This window comes from Hyaloscypha bicolor (assembly GCF_002865645.1).
Source record: "Hyaloscypha bicolor E unplaced genomic scaffold K444scaffold_53, whole genome shotgun sequence".
NCBI classification, from domain to species: Eukaryota; Fungi; Ascomycota; class Leotiomycetes; order Helotiales; family Hyaloscyphaceae; genus Hyaloscypha; species Hyaloscypha bicolor.
In genome coordinates, this window is record NW_020194555.1 from 2,393,339 (window position 1) to 2,419,070 (window position 25,732).

The window sequence follows — 25,732 nt, forward strand, 5'->3', positions numbered from 1 at the left end:
AGGTATCCTTTCGCAGTATCATTAACATAGCTTGAAGCGACCGTGATACTATCGTGCAATGTCCTTCTGCGTGCCTATGGGGAAAGATCTCGGACTTTGCGTACTTAATAAGGTAGTCTTTTACCGACTAATGAATAAAGTAGACGACGCTTTCTCGAATTATTAGAAATGAACCACAAAGCCTAATGACTTCGTATAGTGATTTGCTATTATTAGAGAGGTAGGCTAAAGATTTAATAAGAGAGGCGAGTTCTATTACCGTAATAGGTTAATATACAGTCATTACGAGGGCTAGTATGCCCTTGCAGAGCTAAACGTCGTCGACATCTTCCAGACTACATATCTGCCCTATTATCCGCTTATAGAGAGAGCCAAGTCCTAGTGGAAGCATTTCTAGTATTAATAGAGCTTTCCGGCGAGAGGTTTCTTCTAGTTTTTGACAGACCAAAGCTACCCAGAGAAACGTATTATTCGCGTTTTTGGACAAGTGGTCTTGAACGGCATGTTACATTTCGTTATCGTACTTCTTTAGCTGGGCTAACCGATCCACTTTGTACTAGATATATATGCTTACAGTATTGGAAACAGACTCTGCGTTTAACTCGAGGCATAATCATACTTTCTGTGCGGCTATTTCTAGACGCTCCTCGATATTAGGCCAATTGCGACTGGAGACGATCCACTTTATACGGGAAGATATAGATGACTTCTGAGTAATAAATTCGAGAAGCTTCGGCAAATCTATTACGCATTCGTCGAGCGCGTCGATGATCAAGTAGGTGCTTATTAAGCTGGGGTCTTGCAAGATGCTACTAAAGATTTCAGACAAGGCCACCCAAGCATTTGCATCCTCGAATAGTGATCTGCCTACATGATTATACTTTTTCCGCACGTGTGAAAGGAGCGATGGCTGCTATTCGAGAAGGAGATAGATCAAGCCGCGCAGCACCGCCGTAGCATTATTGATTCGCGAGTCGGTGCCTTGGGAGAAGAAAAAGGACAAAAGACTATCAGCGGGAGCCGACTTCAACTCGTTAATAATGCCGCAGAGAAGCATCGTTTTGCCCTTGCCGGGATCGCCCTTGATCCAGAGCAGCCGGCTCTGTTTGTCGTCGCGCCATTATTGGAAGTCGGAATGTTCGAGGATCCAGCGATACGAGTCTTCCAGCAGGCCACCTTTCGTCTCCTCGATGCGCGTCTTGTCGTCGCGGGGATCGGTCGTCCGCAGGTCACGTAGACAGTTCTGGGTCTGGGGGTCGGGAAGATGCTGCTGACTCTGGTGTTCTGCTGAGGAAAAGGATCAGTCAGGCACGGCACTTGAATCTGGGGGTTGCTTTAAGTTTATAAACATACTAATTATGTTGACAGTCGAATTTGGTACATTGACTAGTTCACATACGTTAAATCTAGACATGGTCTCGTATCAGACTATTTCTTACTGCCAAAAGTCGCCCCACCACTGATTATATTGTGATAGAACTCTCCACGTCCTGAATTGATGTTTGTGTTTCCTCCAGAGGTCAAAATGTTGTGGCCACTACCGTAGCTTGTTTGGTTAACACTCCCAGTCTCGTCCTGGAGAGAGGGAGGCATTTCGTCCATCTGCTTAATCGCCTCTTCGATCTCCTTCACTTGGGCTTCGGTAGCGGTTCCCATTAGCCTCCCGCATGCAAGCACTTGAATGTCCTTCAATATTCCTTCCATTAAACACTCCACTTTATCCCCTTTCCCTAATATACTCAAGGCTTTCTTGTATCAGTCGTACCACTTGTCGTCATCGTCCTGAAAAACTTTCTGGAATATTTCCTGGAGCTTCTCGGTCTTCGCCTTGCATGACTTCAGGATATGTCCCAATACCACCTCTGCCGTCTCGTCGAGCGCTTGTGCCCTTGTTTTAGCGCTGCGGAGAATATCGATGGCTAGTGGCAGTCGTGCAGCCACCTGGCGAAATGCCTCTGGCTGACCTTTCGCGTCTTTAGCGGTATTATATACCGTTTTAGTTGCCTCGATAATCGAGATTACGGCTGAAATGAGGCCAACGACAAACCCAGCCTCAGCGCCTGACATGGCAATCGACGACGATTTCGGTGGGCGTATCTAGGCTATTAATGTACTATAATAACTCGTTAGTTATTTGAAAGCACCGCGAAAGTTGGCTCTTGAATTTACATACCCGGACGAGGCTACCAGATCAGATCGTGGGTATGTAGGTTTTGCTAGGTGCCCAGGGCGTTTGCAGAGGAGTGAGGCTTGGAAAACTCTCGTTGCAAGCGGGTTGCAGGCTGTCTTTGAATATTTTCCGTACGAGATCTAGGTTGCGGACAGCAGGAACGTCACTGGGTATATTCCTGCATTACCAGCGGTGCAGCGTATCCTTATGCATGTTCTCGGTAAAGCAAACTCTTGCAAGTAGTCTGAAATTTGCAATGTTGGTCCAAAGTAGGGCTAGTAATATGTATGGCTGGCTGAATGCAACGCTGCCCAACCATCGTAATCTCCCAGGAAGCATAACCTTCTATAAGTCGCGCGAAAGAGGAGCATAATAGAAGAACTCCCGACGTTTCCAAAGATCTGTAGTTAAAAGTTGAGAAAGGCCCAGACTAACGAATATATCATAACTCACTTTCTATCGAGCAAAACACATTTCCACTAGTGCCAAGATAAGATAGCTATCTATAATAAGTTCGAGGCAGTAGTCACAACTTCCACTATTAGCAGGGCCTTAGCATTAGCGGGCTGGTCTAAGAAAGCTGTGCACCGCATTACAAAAGAGCGAAATGCAGACCTGCGAGATTTTTACCTCTATAATCTATTAGAATTCCGTTTATATTACTTAGTTTATATTAACAAGTCTGGATATAATAATCGGATTGGGTTCAGGCGGACTAAATAGTCTCTTTTAGGAGTAATACCGGTACAAATTTCTTGGCTATACCGTAATTAAAGGTATCAGATCCTGCCGGCATATATATAGGATAGTATTATACTCGTATATGTATTTCAGGAATTAATAAATACCGCCGTCTTTAAGGATTTTATTAAGTAATTACTATATTATTACGGCAGGTAGCCTGAGCCAAAGTCTGTTCTAATTATGGATAATGCTTCGTTCTATTATTTAACCAGAATTGAGCAGCTATATAGGGAGGCTAGGATAAAGTTACTCTATCTGCTGCCCTATTCGCCCGACCTGAATCCTATTAAAGAGTTTTTTATAGAATTAAAGATATTTATTAAACGGAACTAGTAACGTTATATAAACGATCCCAGACAAGACTTTAAAGCATTCTTAGAGTGGTATATAGATACTATAGGGACAAGAAAGTCAAGTGCCGAGGGGCATTTTCGATATTCTGGGCTATTTATTAAAGAACCATAAAAGCAAACCATATAAATTTAGTCTTTAGAAATCCGCTCTTATTCCAACTTATATTATTTGGCCTATCTCTTAATATTACAAATAAATTACTATATAATTCCAATTTTTATTCCCTTATTATTATAAAATTAAGTATTTTATTTCTTATAAATTAACTCCAGGTCTAGACCTTTAGCTAATATTAATTAATATATCTTTTGGTATTTTATCTTAAGAGACTTATTAGTAATATAAGAATACTACTATTTACTATACTTCCTAATAATAATATCTAGTTATCCCGGAATCTTAAGAGGGCTAGAAGGCTTAAATAGTACTATTTCTATTAAGGTCTGAATTTAAGAGGTTAGAATATTAGTAATATTAATAGGTAGGAGACTAGCTACTATTAAAGCTTTACGTTTTTGCTACCGTTCTATATCTTATTATTCTTTAGTATAGAGTTATTTACGAATATTGTCTAGTATATTATTATAAGTTTCTAGGATCCCGCCTTTTTTAATATGCCTAATAAGGTCTTTTAGATAGTATATCTTGAGTTTATAGTATTTCTTACCGGTATTATTATATTAATAATAAGGTTCTAGGTTATAAAGTAGCTCAGGATATTATATAAGGTTATAGACATTATACTAGACTAATAACTAAGTAGTAGTATTCTCTTTAGTATTAAGTTATATGGCTCGCTTAGCGAGTATATATTAAGAGTACTTTTTTTTAGTATTCTATTAAGCTAATACTACTGCGGTATTACTAGTCTCTCTATATTTAAAGGATATATTAATCCTGAGTCTCTTTCTAATACGAAGTAGAGGGCTTCAAGTTTCGAGCTACTTCTCGAGAACTTTCTAGTTAATATTAAGATTATTAAACCGCTTATTAATATTATACTCTATATAGTCTGTAACGGATACTATAATAATTATTTTGTCTATACTAAAATACTTGTTCTATAGTAACTTTCAAGCAGAAAGCTTATTGAGTCTCGGTTATAAGACTATTATCTAGAAAGCACTAGAAGTAAGAATAAGATTCGGTTCTATTTCCTTTATAATTAGCTTCTTTTTAACTATTAACTTCTATTTAATAGAGTAATAGATATAGATTAGCGAGTGCTTATTATAAGTATTATTCTTGTCCTAATTAGCAAGCTATAGTAGTAGCAGAATACCTGAACTATAATATATTTAGCTTTAACTAGATAGGATAATATTAAGAGTATTCGTTCTGCTATATAGCGGCTAATTAGTAGTATTAAATAATAGTTCCTGCAGATAATTAGAGCTGCCTATAATTAATTAATAATACTTGTACTATAGAGAAACCTACTCTCAATTGCTTTTAATACTATATAGCTACCTAATAATTTAGCCGAATATTAGCCGCACTAATGATTTATACTAGTTAAATGACTAATGCCATTGCGATATCCGCCCCAAAAATATAGGTAATAATATTAATATATAGACTGGCGCTTTATATTATATATGAATCTGAGTATTATTTATTGCCCTGCTCTGCTTAATATTAGCTTCGACGGGAAGCTAGATAGGCCTGAGTATTCTCCGTTTCGCCTAATTATTCCCTAAAGCACTTTGAGCTATTAAGTCTTTTAATATCCTAATATAGATTATTAGATTCCTTGCATAATAAAACCACTCGGAGGGAATAATTCACTAGTCGCTATAACCGTATTAACGAGCCTATAGGTCAATGAGTTATATACCGTAAAAACGGATATATAGGACGGGCTTTGACTCTGGTAAGACCCCCTTAGTACCTGTCCCTCAAAGCCGTCTTAATACGTCGGAATCACAGGCCCCCTACCAAAAGCAATACTAAGCTCCCTCTATAGTATCGAGAAACGATACTAACTCGATCGTATCTAGTGCATTTTTCTATATGAATTGGCGGACGTCGAAACGATTAATTACAAGTATAGGCAGGCCAATATATGGATCATATATAATAATAATTCTTTAAAAGATATCGCTGCGGAATGGTAGGAAATGAGGGGTTACCGAATATAAAACAGGAATTCCTCTGGCCTAGGCTGAGATCATAATTAGTGTTTCAGAACTATACCTCTGTTCGTAATTGGATTACTATACGGCCTGTATATTGGGATCGAATTGAGGCGAGACGACGAATTTGAAGATGCTGCTACGCAGCAGATTTGTTCTACGGGCTCTCTGGCCGTATTTGACCGCTAGTACTATAACTCTATACTGTGATATGGGAAGCAAGGACTTGACGATAGTCCGGTACTACACCGCCACTTTCTCGGACATAAACCCATTATTGGATCCTTCATATGAGGCTGGCCGGTGGACTGGTAGTGTGATGAAGAAGTATTTGAGAGCAAACTCTCTAACGAATATGCTGTCCGAGGGCCACCTGATTAATCAATAAAATTCATAAATGAGGGTTATCTATGGCCCTAGTCGTGATAGAGATCAAAGAAGTGTTGCTATCCCCGGGTGCATATACTGCAGCAGCCTTTAACGGCGGTGCCCAGGTACTGCAGAGTACAAAGGATAACAAAGGAGGTACGGTATCAGCCAAAAATGGATGAGGTGGTCTGTACTCAGAATCTTTTTAAGCAAAAAGGGAGCGAAGCCGATTTTGCAAGCGACTATACTATATCCCTCCTCTCACAACTTCTCATATTAATAAGAAACTCTTTGGAGATGGTTTCAATTTGACCTTTGCAAGACTCTATATTACACAAATTAATAAGATAGAACATATCTTCCCCGTCTGGGCCATCGTTTGCGGCTGTCCTCCAGAACAAGCCGTAACTAGGCTTCAAGTACGTCCGAATATCTGACGACCTATATTATAATGCTCTACCAGACCTATCTTATAACTTAGTATAATGCTTCGACTCTCTAACGAGGTCCTACTAATAATCCTCGAACTCCTTTATTCTATAGACAAAAATTTTAATATATATGGTAATAAGCGGGATCTGTTTGCGAGTCGTACTACCTACCGGAGGCTAGTAGACCTGAGCCAAAGTCTCGTATTTAAGTATATTACTTTTATTTAAGACAAAAAAGGTTATAAAAGGCTTCTTGAGATATTAAAATCTCTATATATAAATAGGAGAATCCAATATCTGATATACTACTTTATAGACTTTAAACCTGATCTAATACCTAAATAATTCGGGAGGTCCCGGGAAATTCTTAGCTAGAAATAAGATAAGTTTAATGAGATATATAAGAAATATTATTGCGACTATTAATACTAATAATAGCTTATAAATAAAAATAAAAATATAGCTATTCTGGCTATAGTTCTACCTAATCTATATAATTTGTATTTAGTCAGGATTAAAAAAAAACATAAGTAATATAGCTAGTAATTAGGATAATAAAGACTATTTTCCCCTATATTTCCGTACTAGATAGTATTTCTTTAGGGCAGTTATAACTTCTCTATCTGTCTCTAGACTCGGTATTAAAGAGCTAATACTTGATTCCTTCCGCGGAGATACTAGTTCCTTACTAGGGGTTATTTAAGATCTGGCTACTACTATAGTATTTTACTAGCAGGTATTTAGGAACCTAAAATACCTGAAAATTCTCTTACTAGAAATCTTATATTACTAAAATAGCTATTATAAATAGAAATTAAATTTGGCTGGAATATTAATATTAATTCAAGTAGCTCTATTATTCGAGAAATTAAGATTAGAGTTTAACTAATATACTAAAGAAGTCCTACCGCCGAGTTTTCTTATATTCTTCTAACTTCTCTACTTATAAACTCTCTAATTAGGCTTAATACTATTTCTAAACCCATTATACCTAGTTAATTTCTTTAGTAAGTATATATTTACTTTAAAGAATATCTATTTTGGATTATTTTCCCTAGAAATAGGCTTCTGGGAAGTAGTATTTCTATATATAAGAGAGATACTAATATTAAACTCTCTTAATATATTAGAAGGCTTTTAAATAGGATATTTATAGAATAAAAAACACGAGATTATATTAAAGGAGATATAAATAAACCGGGGCAATAAATATATCCGGGTATATAATAGAATAATTAAGTATTTTATTTCATATAAGACCGAAAATAATTTATTTAACTTATTAAGATCTACTTATATATAATTCCCGCCAGAAAAATTATTAAGGAGCATTTGTATTTTATATATATACCAGATAATAACTAGGTAATAGCCGGGTAATAGCCTGGTATATTAATACTAGTAATACTATCTCTTATTTAAATATTAAAAATAATCTTAAATAAGCTTATATATTAGTAGAAAAAGCAAAGACCTATAGAAAGTATATAAAGATCTCGGTATTAGTTAGTCTAGTAAAGAGTATTTCAGTATTTAACCTATTATTTTTCTATTTATTTAATATAGTAAATAAGCCTTCCTTTATAACTAATAAGTACTTCTAAGCTATAAAATATTACTAAATAATTTAACTAGTATCTAGTCCGAAAGGTAATAGTAATAAATATTAATATAGGTATTTAATAAGCTATAATAATATGCTATAACCTGGCTAATATATATTAGTATTAATATTTCTGGAAATATAGTATATATTACTTATTAATATAGTTATATAATTCTTATATTATTACTATTATAGGCTATTAGCTACTAGATAATATAACTATATAAGGAACTATTTCATATTATATTTAGAATATCTTATAAGTATCTGACTTCTATATAATATAACCGGCTACTTCTCTTATTTTATAATTAGATATTATTTCTAGAATCTCGAAATTATAATTCAAGAAAATATAATTCAAAAGTAAATACCTGGTTTAATATATATACCTCTATTAATAATCCTTACTAGTATAAACTATAAAGGCTAGTATAGATTTGCAGGGCTAATACTCGATATCTATTTTTAGAATATATATTAGAGAACTGGGAATTAGTAATTAGAAACTAGAAACTAGAAATTGAGATCGGGTCTTTTATTTATATTTTCTAGATATTACTAGTAATTAATAATAGTAGTATATTCCTTTATAATATTAATAAATCAATTATTAATAGTCTATATAATACTAATATATTATATCTACTTATACTAATTTAAGTATACTAGTTAGTTTCTTTATCTAGCTTTTTAATATAGAAATTTAATATAGGTTTTAATAAGTATTAATAGAACTATTATTCGTATATATAGTAAAGTAGCTATTACTAATCTATAATATGGGTTATATAAAGCTAATTATTTCATACCTAATAATTTAGTTTATTTTAGTAAGCTCTAGATTCTAGCTAATATAATTAGATATTACTTCTGATATTCTTAAAATCAGAATCCTAGAAGCTATAATCTAGAAGTAAATACCTAGCTCTAGCTAGCTTTACTTTATACTTTTATTAATAATTCTTACCGGACCTAAAATAGAGGTTTACTAAGTTAAATATTATAAAACTATAAGGGAAAACCGGATACTAGAATATTAGAAATTGGAACTTAGGTTCGGTTCTATATTTATATCTTATATTACTTGTAATTAATAAGTAAAATATAAATAATAATAACCTTATTATAAATGAACCTTAATCTTAAGAAATAAACTAATTCAAATATATTATTTAACTATTTATTTATTACCTTGAATCCTAAGCTTAATTATAAAGTATAAGTAGTAAATATTTATATCTTAAATATAAGGTCTATTAGTTATGTTTTTTAGATCCTGCTTTCTAAAGCTATAATACTTTTTAACTTTTAGATAAACTTATTTCTAAGATTCTTATAGATTAATTTGAAATAGCTACTAGTTCTTATAGTTATAATTATTATAAAATAGAGGCATTACTTAAGAATAATATTTACTTGTAATTATATTTAGATATAAAATAAAATAAGGCACTAGTATATATATATATAGAGGAAACCCATTACTATAAAGAACTTATCTTACTTAAATATATTTCTATATAATAATATAATATACCTATAGTACTAATAATATACTAAGTAATAGTTATTATAATATAATAGTTTATTAATTAAATAATTAAAGAAGATAAAAGGAAATACTTAATTATATAATAGAGAGTAAGTAAAGAAAATATATAAGTTATAGTTCCTTATAGTAAAAGAAAGTAAGAATATACTTTCGGAATAGTTAGAAAGGCTTTTATTAGAGGGTTATTTATTTTTCTTTATTACTCGAGCTTAGTAAAAAGAATATAAATAGTAGTATTCGGGCAAATATATAAAGAAGAGTTATAACTAATAGTAGAAATAAAAAGAAGTAAAATATAAGGTATTTATTAGTAGGTAATAAGATAATAAAATAAATTAGTGAGTTATAAAACCATAATATTAAATTTAGTATAGAACTAATCTCTATTTCTCCTATAAAGTCTAGGGAAGCCTCCTCTAAATAAGAGGCCCTAATAACATATATATAATTAATAATTTATAAGCCTAATATTTATAATATAAATAGTAATTAGTTATAAAGTTAAAGAACTACTAATCTCCCTAATTAATACTCGTAATATTTAAGGTTTATTATATATCCTTAAGTTATATATAATTCTATATATATTATAACTATGTCTCTTTTCTAAGATCTTATTTCTAAGATTTATTAATTTATTCTAGTAAATATTTAATTAATTATTTATTTATTTAATTAAGGTAAACTTCTAGTATTTTAGGAGATAGTTTTATTAATATAATCTGGATAATAAATATAAAAATTATCTAATTAGATTAGGGCTAAATAAGTAAAAAGAAAGAATAATTATATCTTAAATATAAGGGCTAGCCGGTAATTACAATTTCGTTTGGGATTTAAATATTTTAATTAGCTTAATCCAAAGTACTAAGGTACTATTCTATAAAATTAATATTACTTATTAGATCTTATATTAGAATAATCTAAATAGCTATATAGAAAGAATTTAATAAATATTTATATAAGAAACTTATATAAATATTTCTGAGGTCCTAAAGATTATTTATAGATTTCTAGAAGTATATATTAATTAGTTATACTAATTTCCGATTAGAACTAGTATAAAAACTAGTAGTTAATTTAGGTAGTTTTCTATTTCTATAAAAGAACCTTTTTATATTACTATATACTTTTTTTCTTTCTAATAACTATATATATAATAACTTTTTCTATTATTACTTTCTAGCCTTTTCTTTTACTTTTCTCTAAGTCTTTTTTAATTATTTTTAATTAATTCTATAATATCTCTTTCTCGCTTTATTATCTATTTATATAATAATAAATATAAAAATAATCTTATAACCTCTTTTCTTATTATTAGTAAATACTTGAAATATTTCAAGTATTTATTTATTAATCTCTTTATTTTATATATTATAGTACCTAGTAAGAAGAATTATAACTATTATAATAAGAATTCTGAGTCTTATATATTAGTAAGTTATTTAGCTTTAATATTTATTAAAGCTAATATAATTTCAGATTTCTTATTACTTATTAGAGGTTTACTAGTTTTAGGAAAATACTATTATAATTTTTAAGAAATTTCTTGAAATATATTCTAAATAGTATTATACTAATAAAAATAATACTATTAATTAGGTTTTTAAAAACTAGAAGAATACTAATAAGCTTTAAAATTCTTCTTTTTATCTTAATAAAACAGATAATAATACTACTTGAGTTAGTATTCTAAAGATAAGTTTTTTCTAATATATTTAGATACTTACTAATTTCTTAAAGAAATACTATAATATTTATTTTTAAGATATTAATTTTATTATTAAGCTTATTACTAAGATTACTAAGTAGTTTATTACTAGTATTTTAAATACTAATAATATAATACTTATAGTTATTCGGGATCTAATTTCAGAAATTCGGGCCTTTTATAAGATATATATAGCTATTATAAATTCCTTATTTATTTCTCTTAATAACCTTAATACTAATATTATTATAATATAACTATATTCCGTTAAGAAATAAGCGGATTCCGGAAAGTATTAGCTAATTCTTTATTAAATCCTAAATAGAACTAGTATTTAATATTCTTACTTTAGGAATTAGAAATTTATAAGAATTAGAATTTATTTATTTAAGATATCTATAGCTAGTTTACTTATAATAAATCTTTCTTAATTCTAAATCTTTTTCTAATAATTTAAATATAATTCTTATAAGCCTTAATAAAATTCTAGAAAACCTTTATAAGTAAAAAAATCTTAGGAAAAGAATATTTCTATTATTATTCCGGGCCTTTTCTTATTTATTTAGGTTTTTTCTTTCTTTTAAATAGTCTTTTTCTTAGTAATCCAGAATTCTTTTTAATTTTAAAAGACTATTAAAAAATAGTTTCGGATTTTAAACTATAGTTTTAATTATATAATTTTAGAAGTTTCTTAAAAATTTTAAAATTAGGGAAAATAAGTAATTAGATATTATAATCTTTAGGCCAGGCTTTCTATTTAATTAAATACTATTACTTCTTATTTCTATTATCTTATTAGTAATTAATAATAGCTTCTATTTCCTATTCTTATTCTTTATTATTATTTACTAATTCTGGAAGTTTTCTAGAAAAGTATAAATATAGCTTCTAACTTTTTTTTATTATATATTTTTTAAAAAGAGAAATATAGAAAGTTAGATATAAATAATTATATATATTTAGTAATTCTAATTTATATACTAAATTACTAATATATTTAAGAATTCTAAATAGACTTATAAATTTTAGCTTAAGCTTTCCTGCCTTAAGTTTAATATTCTTTATTAATAGTATTATCTAGGCTTTTTTTAGAATAGTATTTAGCTAACTAGTACTTATTATAGTAGATTTCTCGGTTATTTCATATATAATACTATAAATTCTTAAGCTTTTTTTACTTTATTTTAAGGATTTCTAGCCTCTTATATATAGCTAGTATCTTTTCTATAATTCTGTTTTCAGGATTTTATAGAAGTTAAAAGTAGTATTTATAATATATATAAAAAGATATATTCTATAAAAAATAACTTTTTAAACTAGTTATTTTTTTAAGTATTATAATAATATCTTAAATAATATTCTAGAACCTAGTTTTATCTTTTTATCTAACTATTTATTTAAGAATAGTAAACTATATTTAAATACTATTTATATATTAAATAGAAATAGAAAGCGGACTAGAACTAGCTAGTAAATACTATTTCTTAATTAGAAATAATTCTATTAAAAGAACTAAAAATCGAGAAAACATATTTCTATATAATCTTAGTAAGCTCTAGAGAATTAATAGTCTTATAATATATAATATATTTTATTATTTTAGAGTACTAGTTAATAATTATAAGAATTATATTAAAATTAGGACTTTTTATTAGGTTTTTATATAATAATAGACCTATAATAAAATCTATAAAAATCTTATTCTAGAATCTTTTAGGCTATAATAAACTACTAAATAGACTATATAGTAAATGCCTCTTTACCTTAATTCTCTAGTAAATATTATATTCTTAATAATAATTATAAATATTTCCTTTTATATTCTTCTAATACTAAGGCTTTCTAAAAAGCTCGAGAGTTTTCTTTATTCTATAATATCCTACTATTAGGTTATTATAATAAAGCTTTATAATTTCTTAATATAAAGAGGAATTATTAGGTATAATAACTCTGGAATAATACCTAAATAGGCCTGAATTATTTTTCTAGATTTCTTTTTCCTTAGTATTTTTCTTATTAAGCCTCTATTTTATAATATTCTAATATTAAAAATTATTTCTCTAAGCTATCTAGATAATATTTAGAAAAAATTCAGATAGAGAAACTAGTATTATGGCTCTTTTAGTAGCTATATATATTTATATATAGGGAATTAGATATTTATAATTATCTAATTCAAAAACTCAAGAAACTAAAAAATCTTTAATTTTATTAAATAATATAGTTATAGATACTTCTATTACTTTAGCTATAATAGTAGAGCCTTTAAGGCATCTTCTTATATTTTACTTCTTAACTAATTCTATAGTTAAGAGATCTATAAGATAATTTATCTATTTGTTTTATAATAAATATTTCTTCTTAGCTATTATAGATATAATAAATATTAAATAATACTTATTCTAAAAAGGAAACTCTTTAGATATTTATAATCTTTAAATTATAATTATAAAAGCTTTTTTTAGCTTATTCTAAAAAGTTAGAAGCTAAGTTATATTAATAGGATCTTCTTTATAATTAGGTTTTTTACTAGATTTATTTATTAGATTTAAGGCACTTCTATAATAAATAATATTAAAATTATATATTATAAAATATATTATCTAATATACTTAATAGCTTTCTAAATACTTTATTTCTATAAAATATTAGAGGTTATTATAGTTTATAATAATCTTAATTATAAACCTGGACCTTTCAAGGTAATAGTACTAATACTTAAAGGCTTTAATAATTATAAATAGCTTCCTATTATAGGTACTATAGTTATATTTAGCTCCGGAGAGTTTCCGGAACTAGAATATTACTAGATACTAGTATTTTTTCGGGCTATTACTAGAATTAACTTATTATAAAATAGTACTAGTAATTATGAATTTTAATATATTAGTTTTAATATAAATCTTCTTAGAAAAATTAAAACAAACCAGAATAAGTATTATAGTAAAAGCTTTTTTTAAAGTCTTAAAGCTTTTAGCTACTTTATTTATTTATATAAAGAGACCGGATTTCTGGCCCTTTTCTATTTCTTTTAAAAGATCTATTAAGCCTATAATTACCTAAAAGTAATAGTAAATAAACCTATAATAGAAATTAGTAAATCTAAAAAATACTTGAATATTATAAAATAATTCTAGTTCTGGCTATTTAATAATACTATAAACCTATTTAGAATTCATATAAATATTTTCTATTCTAATAAAAAAGCCCAAAAATTCGATTTTCTTAATATTAAACTTATATTTACTAAGTTTATAAAACAGGTTATTTTTATATAGCCTAGTAAGTATCTAGTAAATATAATTATAGTATTTATTTTTATTTTAGAAATAAATAAGAATATTATCTAAATAAATAATTATAAAATAATCTAGAAGTCCTATAAGTATAATATTAATATATACTTAAAATATAGCTAGTATATTAGCTAGCCCAAAAGATATTATAAGATATTTAAAATAACTATAGCAGGTCCTAAAAGTCGTTTTTTATTTATATTCTTTATAAATTCTTATTTAATAATATATATTTTTGAGATCTAGCTTTATAAAGATCTTGGCTTCTTAAAGCTAATTAAGGGTTTTATTAATAAGAGAAAGCAGATACTAATTCTTAATTATAACTTAATTAAATTTATAATAATTAATATAAAGATATAGCCCTTTATTTTTCTTAGAAATAAAAGAAATAAATATTCTTACTAGGCTTTTACTAGGCCTTATCTAATATTTATAAAATATATTTTATAAATATAGATATAATACTTCTAGTTAGGTCTCTAATAGATTATATAAAGGCCTATATAGAACCGTATTATCTATATTAATAAAGTATTTAATATTACTAAAATTAGGAAATTCCGAAGCTTTATTAAAATTAAAAACCTCTAAAAAGTCTTTATATTTATTATTCCGGAAATAAATAAATATCTCTAAGGCTTTTTTCTGGAAAGTATTAATTTACTATATTAAAAACTCTTATTTAATATTACTAGAATTATATAGTAAAATAAAGATCTAGTAGCTATTATAAATATATAAAGCCTATTATCTAGAATAATTATATTTGCTTTTAGTTAAGAATAAGACTTAAAATACTAATTCAGGGTACTAGTTAAGCTTCTTATTAAATTCTTTTAGTATTAGGATCTTAATATTATTAGGCTATATAAATATATATATCTATTATTTCTTAATATAATTTATATATTATATAAGAATTGCTTTATAAAATTCCATACTAAAGATAAGGCTATAAGAGCTAATATTCTTATATTTATAGAACCGGAGCTTAAAAAAATATATTTTATTATAATTATTTATAATAAATATCTTAAGATTATAGGCTTAATAAATCTTAAATCTATTCCTATAAAAAATTATAAATTCTTAATTATATTTAGCTAAGGTAATAAAGCTTTAGCTTTAAACCCAATTATTATTAAGGAAGTTATAGTCTAATTTAGTATTACTAAGTTTACTATATATCTCTAAAATACTTACTTCTAGTTATATTAATCTTACTTAAATAGTTATATAAAGTAATATATCTTTTTTATTATAGCCAAAATTATTAATATTTAAGATTTAGCTTTCTCTTTTTTCTATTTCTTAGAAGGATTTTCTCTAAAGTATTTCTCTATAATAATAGTATTAATCTATTTCTATAAATACCTTAATTTTTCTATAGTTTTAGCCTTATTAGAATTCTGCCAAGCCTATTTAATATACTTAAAATACTTTATATTTTCTAAAAAGTGCTCTTTCTATTTATAAGTCTAATAAACTATACCTGAAATAGAACTAGTATTCTATTAAAGCCTTAAAGAAGCCAAAGTATTACCTAAGGATTTCTTATATAATTTTCGGAACTTATTCTTCCTTTTCTAATAGCCTTATAAATTAGAATTTACTAAATTAGAGTTCTTAGAAATAGAATTACTTTTACTAGACTTCTTTATTTTTACTTTCCTTAATTTAGAATAAGTAGTATATTCTGCTTTCTAAGCTTTCTTAAGTTACTTGGAAATAGATATTACCTTATTTCCTGAGAAAATAAATATAAGTATCTAGTAAGTCTTATAATTAAATAAAGTAATATTAAGAATCCGGATCCGGTTTCTTTTAGAATATAGGTTCTAGTTAACTTCGAGACTAATTATTCAAATATATAACTCGGTAACTATTTTACTATTTTTCTAATAAAGATCTCGGAGCTCTTTAAAGGCATCTTATTAACGGATTTAAAATACTTAAAGTATATTAGCTAAGTAGGCCTTAAATTACTCTTAATAAACCTTATATAATAATAGGCTTTGCTTTATTATAGCCTCCCAAGTATTATAAAATTCGTTTCTAAAGGTACTTATAATAGAGTTAATTCTAGAAAAATATCTATTATAAGTCTAAGATTAGGTTCTAAAAACCGCCTTCCAAAAAAATATAAATATTTTCTATTTCTTAAAGAACTTTCTATAATATAAGTTAGGTATTCGGATCTTAAAAAGCTTTTCTTAGTTCAAATATATCTTTAGAATATTATATAGTAGCTCCTAATAAATAGTATTAAGATTATTCTTAAAACTTATTATATTAGAAAAAGAAGTAAGTTCTAATTCTATTTTAGGAAGTTCCCTAATAGGAATTACTAAGGAAAATAGAATAGACTTATAAATAGAGTTTCTATAAGATATAATAAACCATAAGATATTTCTAAGGGCACTCTTATATTACTCTAATTATAGGATATATTAGTTAATTATATTTACTAATTCTTGCTTTTATTAGAATACTTTAATATTAGTATATAATTTCTATTTTATAGCTTAAGTAGTAATAACTTGAGTATTAATCTCGGTATCTTAATTATTACCGGAATTATTTCTGTTATTATTACTAGCTCTCGGAGGCTCCTAAGGAGCCCTATTAAAAGTATTAGATAAGCCTTTACTATTACCTATATCGGGATTAATCTAGTTAACTTCCTCTATAAGAATAGCTCCGGTAAGAAATCATATATTTTATAGATTTCGAGATATAATTACTTATTAAACTATTTTCTTTAAGGATAGAGAGATTAGCTTATAAAGTATTTATTAGTAAGTAATAAAATAATAGAATAAATTAGTAAGTTATAAAACTATAGTATTAAATTTAGTATAGAACTAATCTTTATTTCTCCTATAAGGTTTAAGGAAGCCTTCTCTAAATAGGAGGCCCCGATAATATATATATAATTAATGATTTATAAGCCTAATACTTATAATATAAATAGTAGTTAGTTATAAAGTTAAAGAACTACTAATCTCCCTAATTAATACCTATAATATCCGAGGTTTATTATATATTCTTAAGTTATATATAACCCTATATATATTATATATAATTATAATAGGTTTAGCTATTATATTAAATATTATTTAATTAAATATAATAAAGAAATTAAAATAGCTTTTTCTAGAATTAAGCCAGATTTAATTTTTATTTTTAATAAAATATTTAAAGAATTTAAGTTTTAATTCTAATATAAAACCGAAAAATAAATATTTTCAAAAAAAAGTTTTTATTTTAAAAACTTATAATATAAATTTAGTAGAAATTAATTTAATTAATTTAATAAAAGAAAATACTTTTATAATATCTTATATTATTAATATAAATAAATTAAAAATTAAGTTTTTATTATTATTAATATTAAAATAAATAATTATATTTTTATTAATATAAAGTTTATTTAATTTATAAAATAATTCTTAGAAATAGAATTATAATCTTTTTCTTTATTTTATATTATATATAGTTTTAATAAAAAACTAACTAAATTTATTAAAAAATATATAAAAGTTTTATTTTTAATTAATAAATAAAATTTTAATATATTTATAATTATTCTAAATTTTAAAAATTATAATATTATTTTTAATAGAAAATAGAAAATAGGTTATTTATATTAATATTTTAATTAATTATAAAAAATATAGGCTTATATAACCTAAAAAAAATAGGCTTAAATTTATATAATTTAATTATATTATTAATATCTCTTAATAATAGCTAAAAAAAAATATATAATATTATAAAAAAGAAGCTTTTATAGTTTAATTAAAATATAATATTTAAATAAAAGCAAAAAAATAAAAATAAATCCTTAATAAAAAGCAAATATTAGATCTAGTTATTTTTATTTTTATAATATTTAATTATATAATTATAAAAGAAAAAAAAATTATTAATTAAATCTTTATTTATAAAATTAATAAAAAGTTTAAAACTCGGGAAAAAGAAGCTATTTCTGATTTAGAGAATTAATAATCTAAAGAAATAGAACTTTAATAGCTTTAGAAAAAAAATAGAAAAAAAAATCTAATATTTTTTCTTTCTATAAACTATATAATTATAAGATTTAGATTAAAAATCTAAAAGAAGCTAAAAATATTAGATACTAATTTCTTTAATAATAGTTTATTTAATAATAGTTTATTTAATAATAGTTTATTTAATAATAGTTTATTTAATAATAGTTTATTTAATAATAGTTTATTTAATAATAGTTTATTTAATAATAGTTTATTTATATAGTTTATTTTAATAATAGTTTATTTAATAATAGTTTATTTAATAATAGTTTATTTAATAATAGTTTATTTAATAATAGTTTATTTAATAATAGTTTATTTAAAAGTTTCTAGAAATTAAATATTTTTTAGAAAATAATTTAATTAGAAGCTTTATTAAAATTAGTTAAATTTCTTTTATTTTATTAGTTTTTTTTATAAAAATAAATAAATAAAGATTTATATTTTTATATTAATTTCTGCTATTTAAATAATATTATTTAAAAGAATTAATATTTCCTTTTATTTATTAATAAAACTTTAAATTAATTATTTAAAGCTAATATTTATATTAAATTAAATATTTATTAAGCTTTCTATTATATAATTATAAACTCAGACTTTTAGAAACTAATAATATTTTATATTTATTATAAAATATATAAATATAATATTTTCTAAAAAAAGTCTTATAAATATTTTAGCTATATATTAATATTATATAAATAATATTTTTTTTAAAATATTTAAATAACTTTTATATAATATATTTTAATAATATTTTTATTTATTTAAAAAATCTAGTAAAATATAAATAATATATATAAAAAGTACTAGATTATTTAAATTTTATTAGCTTTTAAATAAATATTAAGAAATCGAAATTTAAAATTATATATATAAAATATTTAAATTTTATTATTTTTATATCTAATATTAAAATAAATTCTAATAAAATTAAAATAATATATAATTAATAACTTTTAAAAATAATTAAAAATATATAGTTTTTTTTTAGCTTTTATAATTTCTATGAATTCTTTATTAGAGAATATAAATAAATTACTAAATTCTTTATTTTATTTATAAAAAAGAATATTTCTTTTAAATAATTCAAATAATATTAAAAGGCTTTTAATTAGTTAAAAAATACTATAATTTCTTTTCTAGCTCTATAATATAAAAATAAATATAAATATATTTAAAGAAATAATTACTAATTTATTTTTTTAATTAAATTTAGAAATAGATTTTTAATATTTTATAATTTACTTTTCTAAAATTATATTTAAAAATAAGCTTTAAAATAGCCTATAAATAAAAATAAGTTATTATTATTAAGACTTTATTATATAGAATTATTCTATTAAGTATTATTAATAAGTTTAAGCTATTAGCTTAAAAGAATTATAAATATAATTCTATTATTATTAAAGCTAATTACTTTTATTTATATAAGCTTTATAAATAGAAGTAAGCCTTAGAAGAGCCTATAAAAGAAAAGAGAAAGCTTTATATCTAAAGAAAAAGTTATTTTCTTAATCTTAAATCGAAATTAGAATAAAATTAAAAACTGGCCCTAAAGCTTATATAAGACTACTAGGCTTGAATTTTAGTAAAGTAGCCCTAATCTCGTATTTATAAAAAATAAAAAACTATAAAACCAAGGCTATAAATAATTTCTTTAATAATTATAATTAATTAATATTTATCTAATATAAAAGGAAATTAATACTTTTTAAATCTTTTATAAATCTTTCCGGTTTCTAATAATAATTATAATATTTAGAAATATAAATTTAGAAATATAATTAGATTTCTTTCTTTATTTTATTAAATAAAGAAATTAAAAATTAAATAAAACTATATTATATTATTTTTAAATTAAATTCAAATATATAATTATAACTAAAATTAAATATAAAGAAGTTTAGAAACAGAATTATAAATTAAATAATATATAAATTAAGTATTATTTATAAATAAAATAAGTTATAATTTCTAGATATAGTAAATATAAAAGTATTTAAATTAAAATAATAATTTAAACTTAAAATAAAACAAAAAAATATAATTTAAAATAAAAATTATAATATTATTACTTTTAAAAATAAATAAAAATTATAATATTATTACTTTTAAAAATAAATAAAAACTAGTTATTATTATATTTATTTTATTATATTATTTATTTAATAATAAATATATATTTAATTAAAAGTAATTATAAGGCTATTTATTATAGAATAATATTTAAAAACTGCTTTTTAAAGTTATATATAATTACTAATATTAAAATTAGCTTTATAAAATACTTATTATATAAATATTATTTTATTAATTTTTAGTTACTACTAATTTAGTAAATTTATATATAAATTAAATTAGTAATAGAAAGAATTTATAAAATATATAGCCTAAATAAAGTATTTAAATATTACTATTTACTTTATTATAATAAAGTTTAAAATTAGCTTTAGTTATAAATTCTTAAAGATTTTATTTTAATTTATATTTTATATAATACTAATTCTTTATAGCTAGCCTAATTTAAGAACTTATATTAGTATTTTACTTAAAATAAAAACTTCTATTTAAGAATCTAGTTCTATTACTAGCTATTAGTATTATTTCTATTATAATTATAAAGTATATAGAGAATATGGCCAAAAGTCTTATAATTATAAAAGAATATATTATAAAAGCAGAAATAGTTTAAAAGGAAATACTAGTATATTTTAATTAGTATTATCTAATTTAATCTGAATTTCTTATTCTTTTTCTAGTACTTTCTTTATACTTATTACCTCTTTTATAATTAATTATTTTCTTTATATATTCTAAAATTCTCTTTATTTATTTCTAGATCTTTAATTATAGAAGCTTTTTCTAATATTCTAGCTAGTTCTTTTTTAATTACTTCTTACTATTTATTATATCTTTCTTTATTATCTATCTCTTTATCTAAAACTAGTAAGGCTTAATTATATTAAAATATAATAAATTAGCTAGCCAAATTAGCTTTATAATTTCTTATAAATTATAAATTATAGCCTAGTAATAATATATATATACCGGTATATTATTCTTTTAAATAATTATATTAGAATAAGCTAGCTTATATTTCTTTATAAAAAGCAAGAGCTTCTTTTTAAGAATTACTTTCTAATATCTATACTAATTAATTTCTTTATAATAAGCCTTTCTCTCTAATTTGCCGGTTTTAATATACTATTTCTACTTTGGTTTTATTTCTTCTACTTTCTTTAAAAGCCTTATTTTTCTTATTACTATCTCAAGCTCTTATTCCTTTCTCTTTCCTGCCTTATTCTTCTTATTCTCCTTATTTATATACTTTTTTGCTTCTTTCTTCTCTTTTACTATCTCCTCTTTTTAAATATAATATAATTCCTTTTTATTATATATAAAATAACTCCAAAATATGAATTATTTAAAGCCCTTTTAATAATAATATATATAATAATATTTGTAAGCCTCTCTACTCGTTTTCTATACTCTTATATAACTTCTTTGTCCTTTTTAAGTTATATTTATTTTATTTGACTAAATCACATTTTTCTAATTCTTAAATATCTAGTTCTTATAGTCCAAATACTATTCTAATCTCTTTAACTTATTCTCATTTATTAAGCCTGGTTTTATAGTAGGCTTATAAGGCTTATAGCCCTTATAGTAAAGAATTTAGTAAACTATATATATATAGAGATCTCTTTATAGACGAGAGAAGAAACGAGATTAGTAATTACTTGAGTAGATAATTAATAAGTAGTCGAGTTTTTTGAAATTATATTAATTACTCGCTTTTTCACCTTTAATATAATCTTCTTTAATCTACCGGCTCGTAGTATATCCTCTATATATACAAGGAGAATCGTAGGGCTCGTTTCGGGAGTATAGCCTCGTTCCTTGGTTCTCTTCTCAATTCGTCCAATTATAGATTTATTCAAACCAGTTTTGCTTACAATTTCTGTAATTGGACGCTTTAACTAAAGTATCGTAAGCGCTTGCGCGTGTGTGGCAGGGTCGTACGGCTTATTTGAGGCTATTATAAGGTTCAATGGAGAGGATAAAGTGGGTAAAAAGAGAGATAGTATAGTAGAAAAAAGGATAATTGGGTAAAAAGGGAGTTTGGAATAGCCTAACTGGGAAGGACAGGGGCCCCTGCCACCCCCTTGCAGTGGCGTACGCCAGTTACAAGACTTTTGGCCGCGTCCTCCGTACCACATAATCAATCAGTCAATCACTCAATCGGCAGCACCATGTGAGAGACAGCTGAACTTCTGCTTGAGCTCGGCGGCGGGGTAAGGCTACTCCGGATCTTTTTGAGCGAAAGGGGCAACGGGGACTTTACAACTGGCTGCGTACTCGGTGAACATAGCATTGTCACATTGGGCAGCAATTCAAGTCGTGGTTTGATGCCTCTCTTGCAGTTAACCATATCATCATGCATATTTAGCTAATCATTGGTTTTCATGATACCACGTTACAATCCCTTTTAGCGAGGCAGCTTTGACAGTTTATGGTAGGTCCAGTGCATCTAATTCTATGCCAATACTTTTATTCTAGGAGGTATCTTGATGTGGAAAGACTCATGATTGGTCATTTCAGCCTGCTTCGCCATCTTTGGGCTTCACCGCAATTCCATATTCTGGAGAGCTGAGGGCTGCTCTGCCTCTGCACAGCCTTCGCAGAGCCTTCTGATGGGGGCGTTAATGACTTAATAAGAAGCCCTGCTCGAGTATTGTGGTTTAGGTCGCCTCGAATCTTCTGTTATTGCTGGCAGTTTCCATCTTTTGAGTTTCCTTAGACGTCTTCTCGAGCTGCTATTTACTTTGGGAACTATTCGTTTGTCAACTAGGTGTGGTGTATTTTGAGGTTTTCTATGACCAGTATTAGCACATTAAGAACTGACTTTAAGGCATAGTTAAAGATTAATAAACACATTCAAAACGGGTGTGACTCTAAGAACTTGATCAAACGTAGGAATGACAACCGTCGCCACGGAAGTGTTGCCTTCTGTCTCCTGGCCAGAATGGTTCAACACTCGCCAAAACGTTGACCTCGCCATCGAAAATACACCCTACATAAACGCTTCAGTCACTGAATTGGGAAACAGCGATGGCCCCAATTACATCCGAACCCCTAGAGGGGAAAATCTGCCAGGTTCCGAAAGCTTGCTGCAATATCTTCGTCGAAGCGAACTACTTGGCAACTTTTGTGGCCAAATAAATCTAAGAGACTTAGAGAATGGAACAACAGAAAACACGACGAAATATGTTGCGTCGCTGGATGACAGAAACTCTGCTGGTGTTCTACCTCTTGCTCGTAGGCAATGTCGACCATATAAAGGGCCTCTGACGCAACATGGACTTTATCAAGAACTAAGGAGAAAGGTATACCAAAGCTACGCTCATATCGATTCATGCACCCCCTAGTACAAAAGTACGGAAGTTCTGACATAATGAATAGAGGTTTAGAGTGGATGATGAAGGCAAAACCCAACAAACGGTTGACGATGCGCTCGAATCTGATATTGAAAGACGGTTTCTGTAAGCTATTCTACCTCTGATTTCTTTCTTTTTACCGCCTTTTTGTTAATATATCCAGCAATATCATAAATATGGACCGATGGGGCGCTGTAGCACTTATAGCAACAGCGTCCGCAACCCAAATCCAAGCTTTAGGGACTGCAATTGAAAACTATCTTGCATTCCAAGCGTCAGTCCGTGTAACTATTCCTGTTAGTATTGCCAGTCTTTGAGATTATCATTCTATCTTAGAAATATATGCTAATATATATACGATAGTCTTCCTTGCCTCATATCTTTGCTCTGGAATTCCATATTCCATATTATGGACTACGAATTCATAATAGTTTAGTCAACGACCCTCGTAAAAGATCGGATGGAAGCCCTTTAAGACATTCCTGGAAGCTGCCCTTCCCAGAAACACTTTCGATGCCCTATCATACTCCAACTGGGACTTGTTGTCTCTATGAGGCACAATTATCCGTCGCTGTGATAGGGCTTGATCGTTGGACTTGGATCGCGTACGCTTTTGATGATACGTATTTCGATTACGACACCTTAGAGCCGTTCACCCAATTCACGGCCCAAATACGACCGTCTCTCATTTCTCCACGTGATGGAGATGAGCCTGTTTGGACGCCGAGGGAGCACTTTTTGAAAACAGTTGAGATCAAAACAAAGCAGGTAGTAAAGGAGTGGGGGAGCATAGTCCAAAAGTTGCAGGAGATCGTCCGATGGTAATATGACGTTTTCAGCTTTCCGTGTGCATTTCTCTAGACTTGTTACCCAATTTGCAAGCCAACAGGCTTGTGTGCTTACCTGAATGCTAATATTTCAAATAAATAGTTCGAGAATGACGAATGGATTCCAGTGGTCTTTAACCAGATCCGGGTTTACAAACTATTCTAAGCAAAGCGCACAACACACCACGTGGATAATTTCGATGACCAATATATTGAGGCAGGTACTAGACAGTCTCTCTAGGACAAATCGTGCTTGGGATATGTTTTACCGGAGCGATATTCGGTACTTCTTGCACACTCAGGCCTCTCTAGACAACACACCAACTACTTTCATTCCGCTTCATAATATACAAAGATTGTTCCTAGATCTGAAAGGGTTTGAGCAAGATTTACAGGACTTGGAGAGAGAACTTTCAGAATCCGTATGTTACTTCCCTGGGCTAAGCAGCATACTATTGGAAAGTAGCTCTTGGCATGCGCATTGGCTGACTAAGACAGTTCAAACTTCAAGCATCTATTGAAAGGATGGATATTATGAAGCTTCAACGAAGTGACACAAAGAACAGCTCATTGAACGCTACCTACAACGTAGTAAGTTCAGCTGCGAATTTTGTGGATACCAAGCCTACGCATGCTAACTTTGTGCTACTCTAGGTGTTTTTCCCCGTCGTCCTCACAGTAGGCATTTTGAACGTTGCACCAGGAGCACTACCTTTTTCGCCATCCTTTATTACCTTCCTGCTAATGGTTTTGTTATTTTATTTTCTCATGTTTTTTGCACAAACTTTATTTTTAACACGTCGGAGGGTTGTGATTTATAATGGAATCTGCGCCTCAATCAGGAGATGCTTTTATCGAAAGTATAAAGAAGCCGAGCTCAGAAAGCTTCAAGACCTTGAGGTTGGAAGGGATTAACCTATCGTCTCACAGCTGGCCTATCTCTTAGAAGTCACGTGATTTTCGAGCAGGGATCTGAGTGGATGAATAGCGCCTAGAAAGGGCTAGCCATAGAGGGTTAGGGCCATAGAAAAT

The 25,732-nt window shown here is 26.8% G+C and overlaps 2 protein-coding genes across 2 annotated transcripts; one reads left to right on the plus strand and one right to left on the minus strand.

Annotated features, from left to right (window-relative positions):
- Nucleotides 1–310: 310 nt before the first annotated feature.
- On the minus strand, nucleotides 311–2,067 carry K444DRAFT_651659 (uncharacterized protein; the record flags this gene model as incomplete). Its single annotated transcript, XM_024885726.1, has 6 exons — nucleotides 311–492; nucleotides 643–913; nucleotides 950–1,100; nucleotides 1,158–1,287; nucleotides 1,440–1,749; nucleotides 1,792–2,067. 6 exons carry the CDS (start codon nucleotides 2,065–2,067, stop codon nucleotides 311–313), a joined length of 1,320 nt encoding a protein of 439 aa, XP_024739567.1.
- Nucleotides 2,068–23,414: 21,347 nt separating this feature from the next.
- K444DRAFT_661766 (uncharacterized protein) lies at nucleotides 23,415–24,698 on the plus strand (the record flags this gene model as incomplete). The annotated part of the gene is made up of 4 exons (XM_024886620.1): nucleotides 23,415–23,822; nucleotides 23,899–23,978; nucleotides 24,037–24,169; nucleotides 24,237–24,698. 4 exons carry the CDS (start codon nucleotides 23,415–23,417, stop codon nucleotides 24,696–24,698), a joined length of 1,083 nt encoding a protein of 360 aa, XP_024739568.1.
- Nucleotides 24,699–25,732: the final 1,034 nt, after the last annotated feature.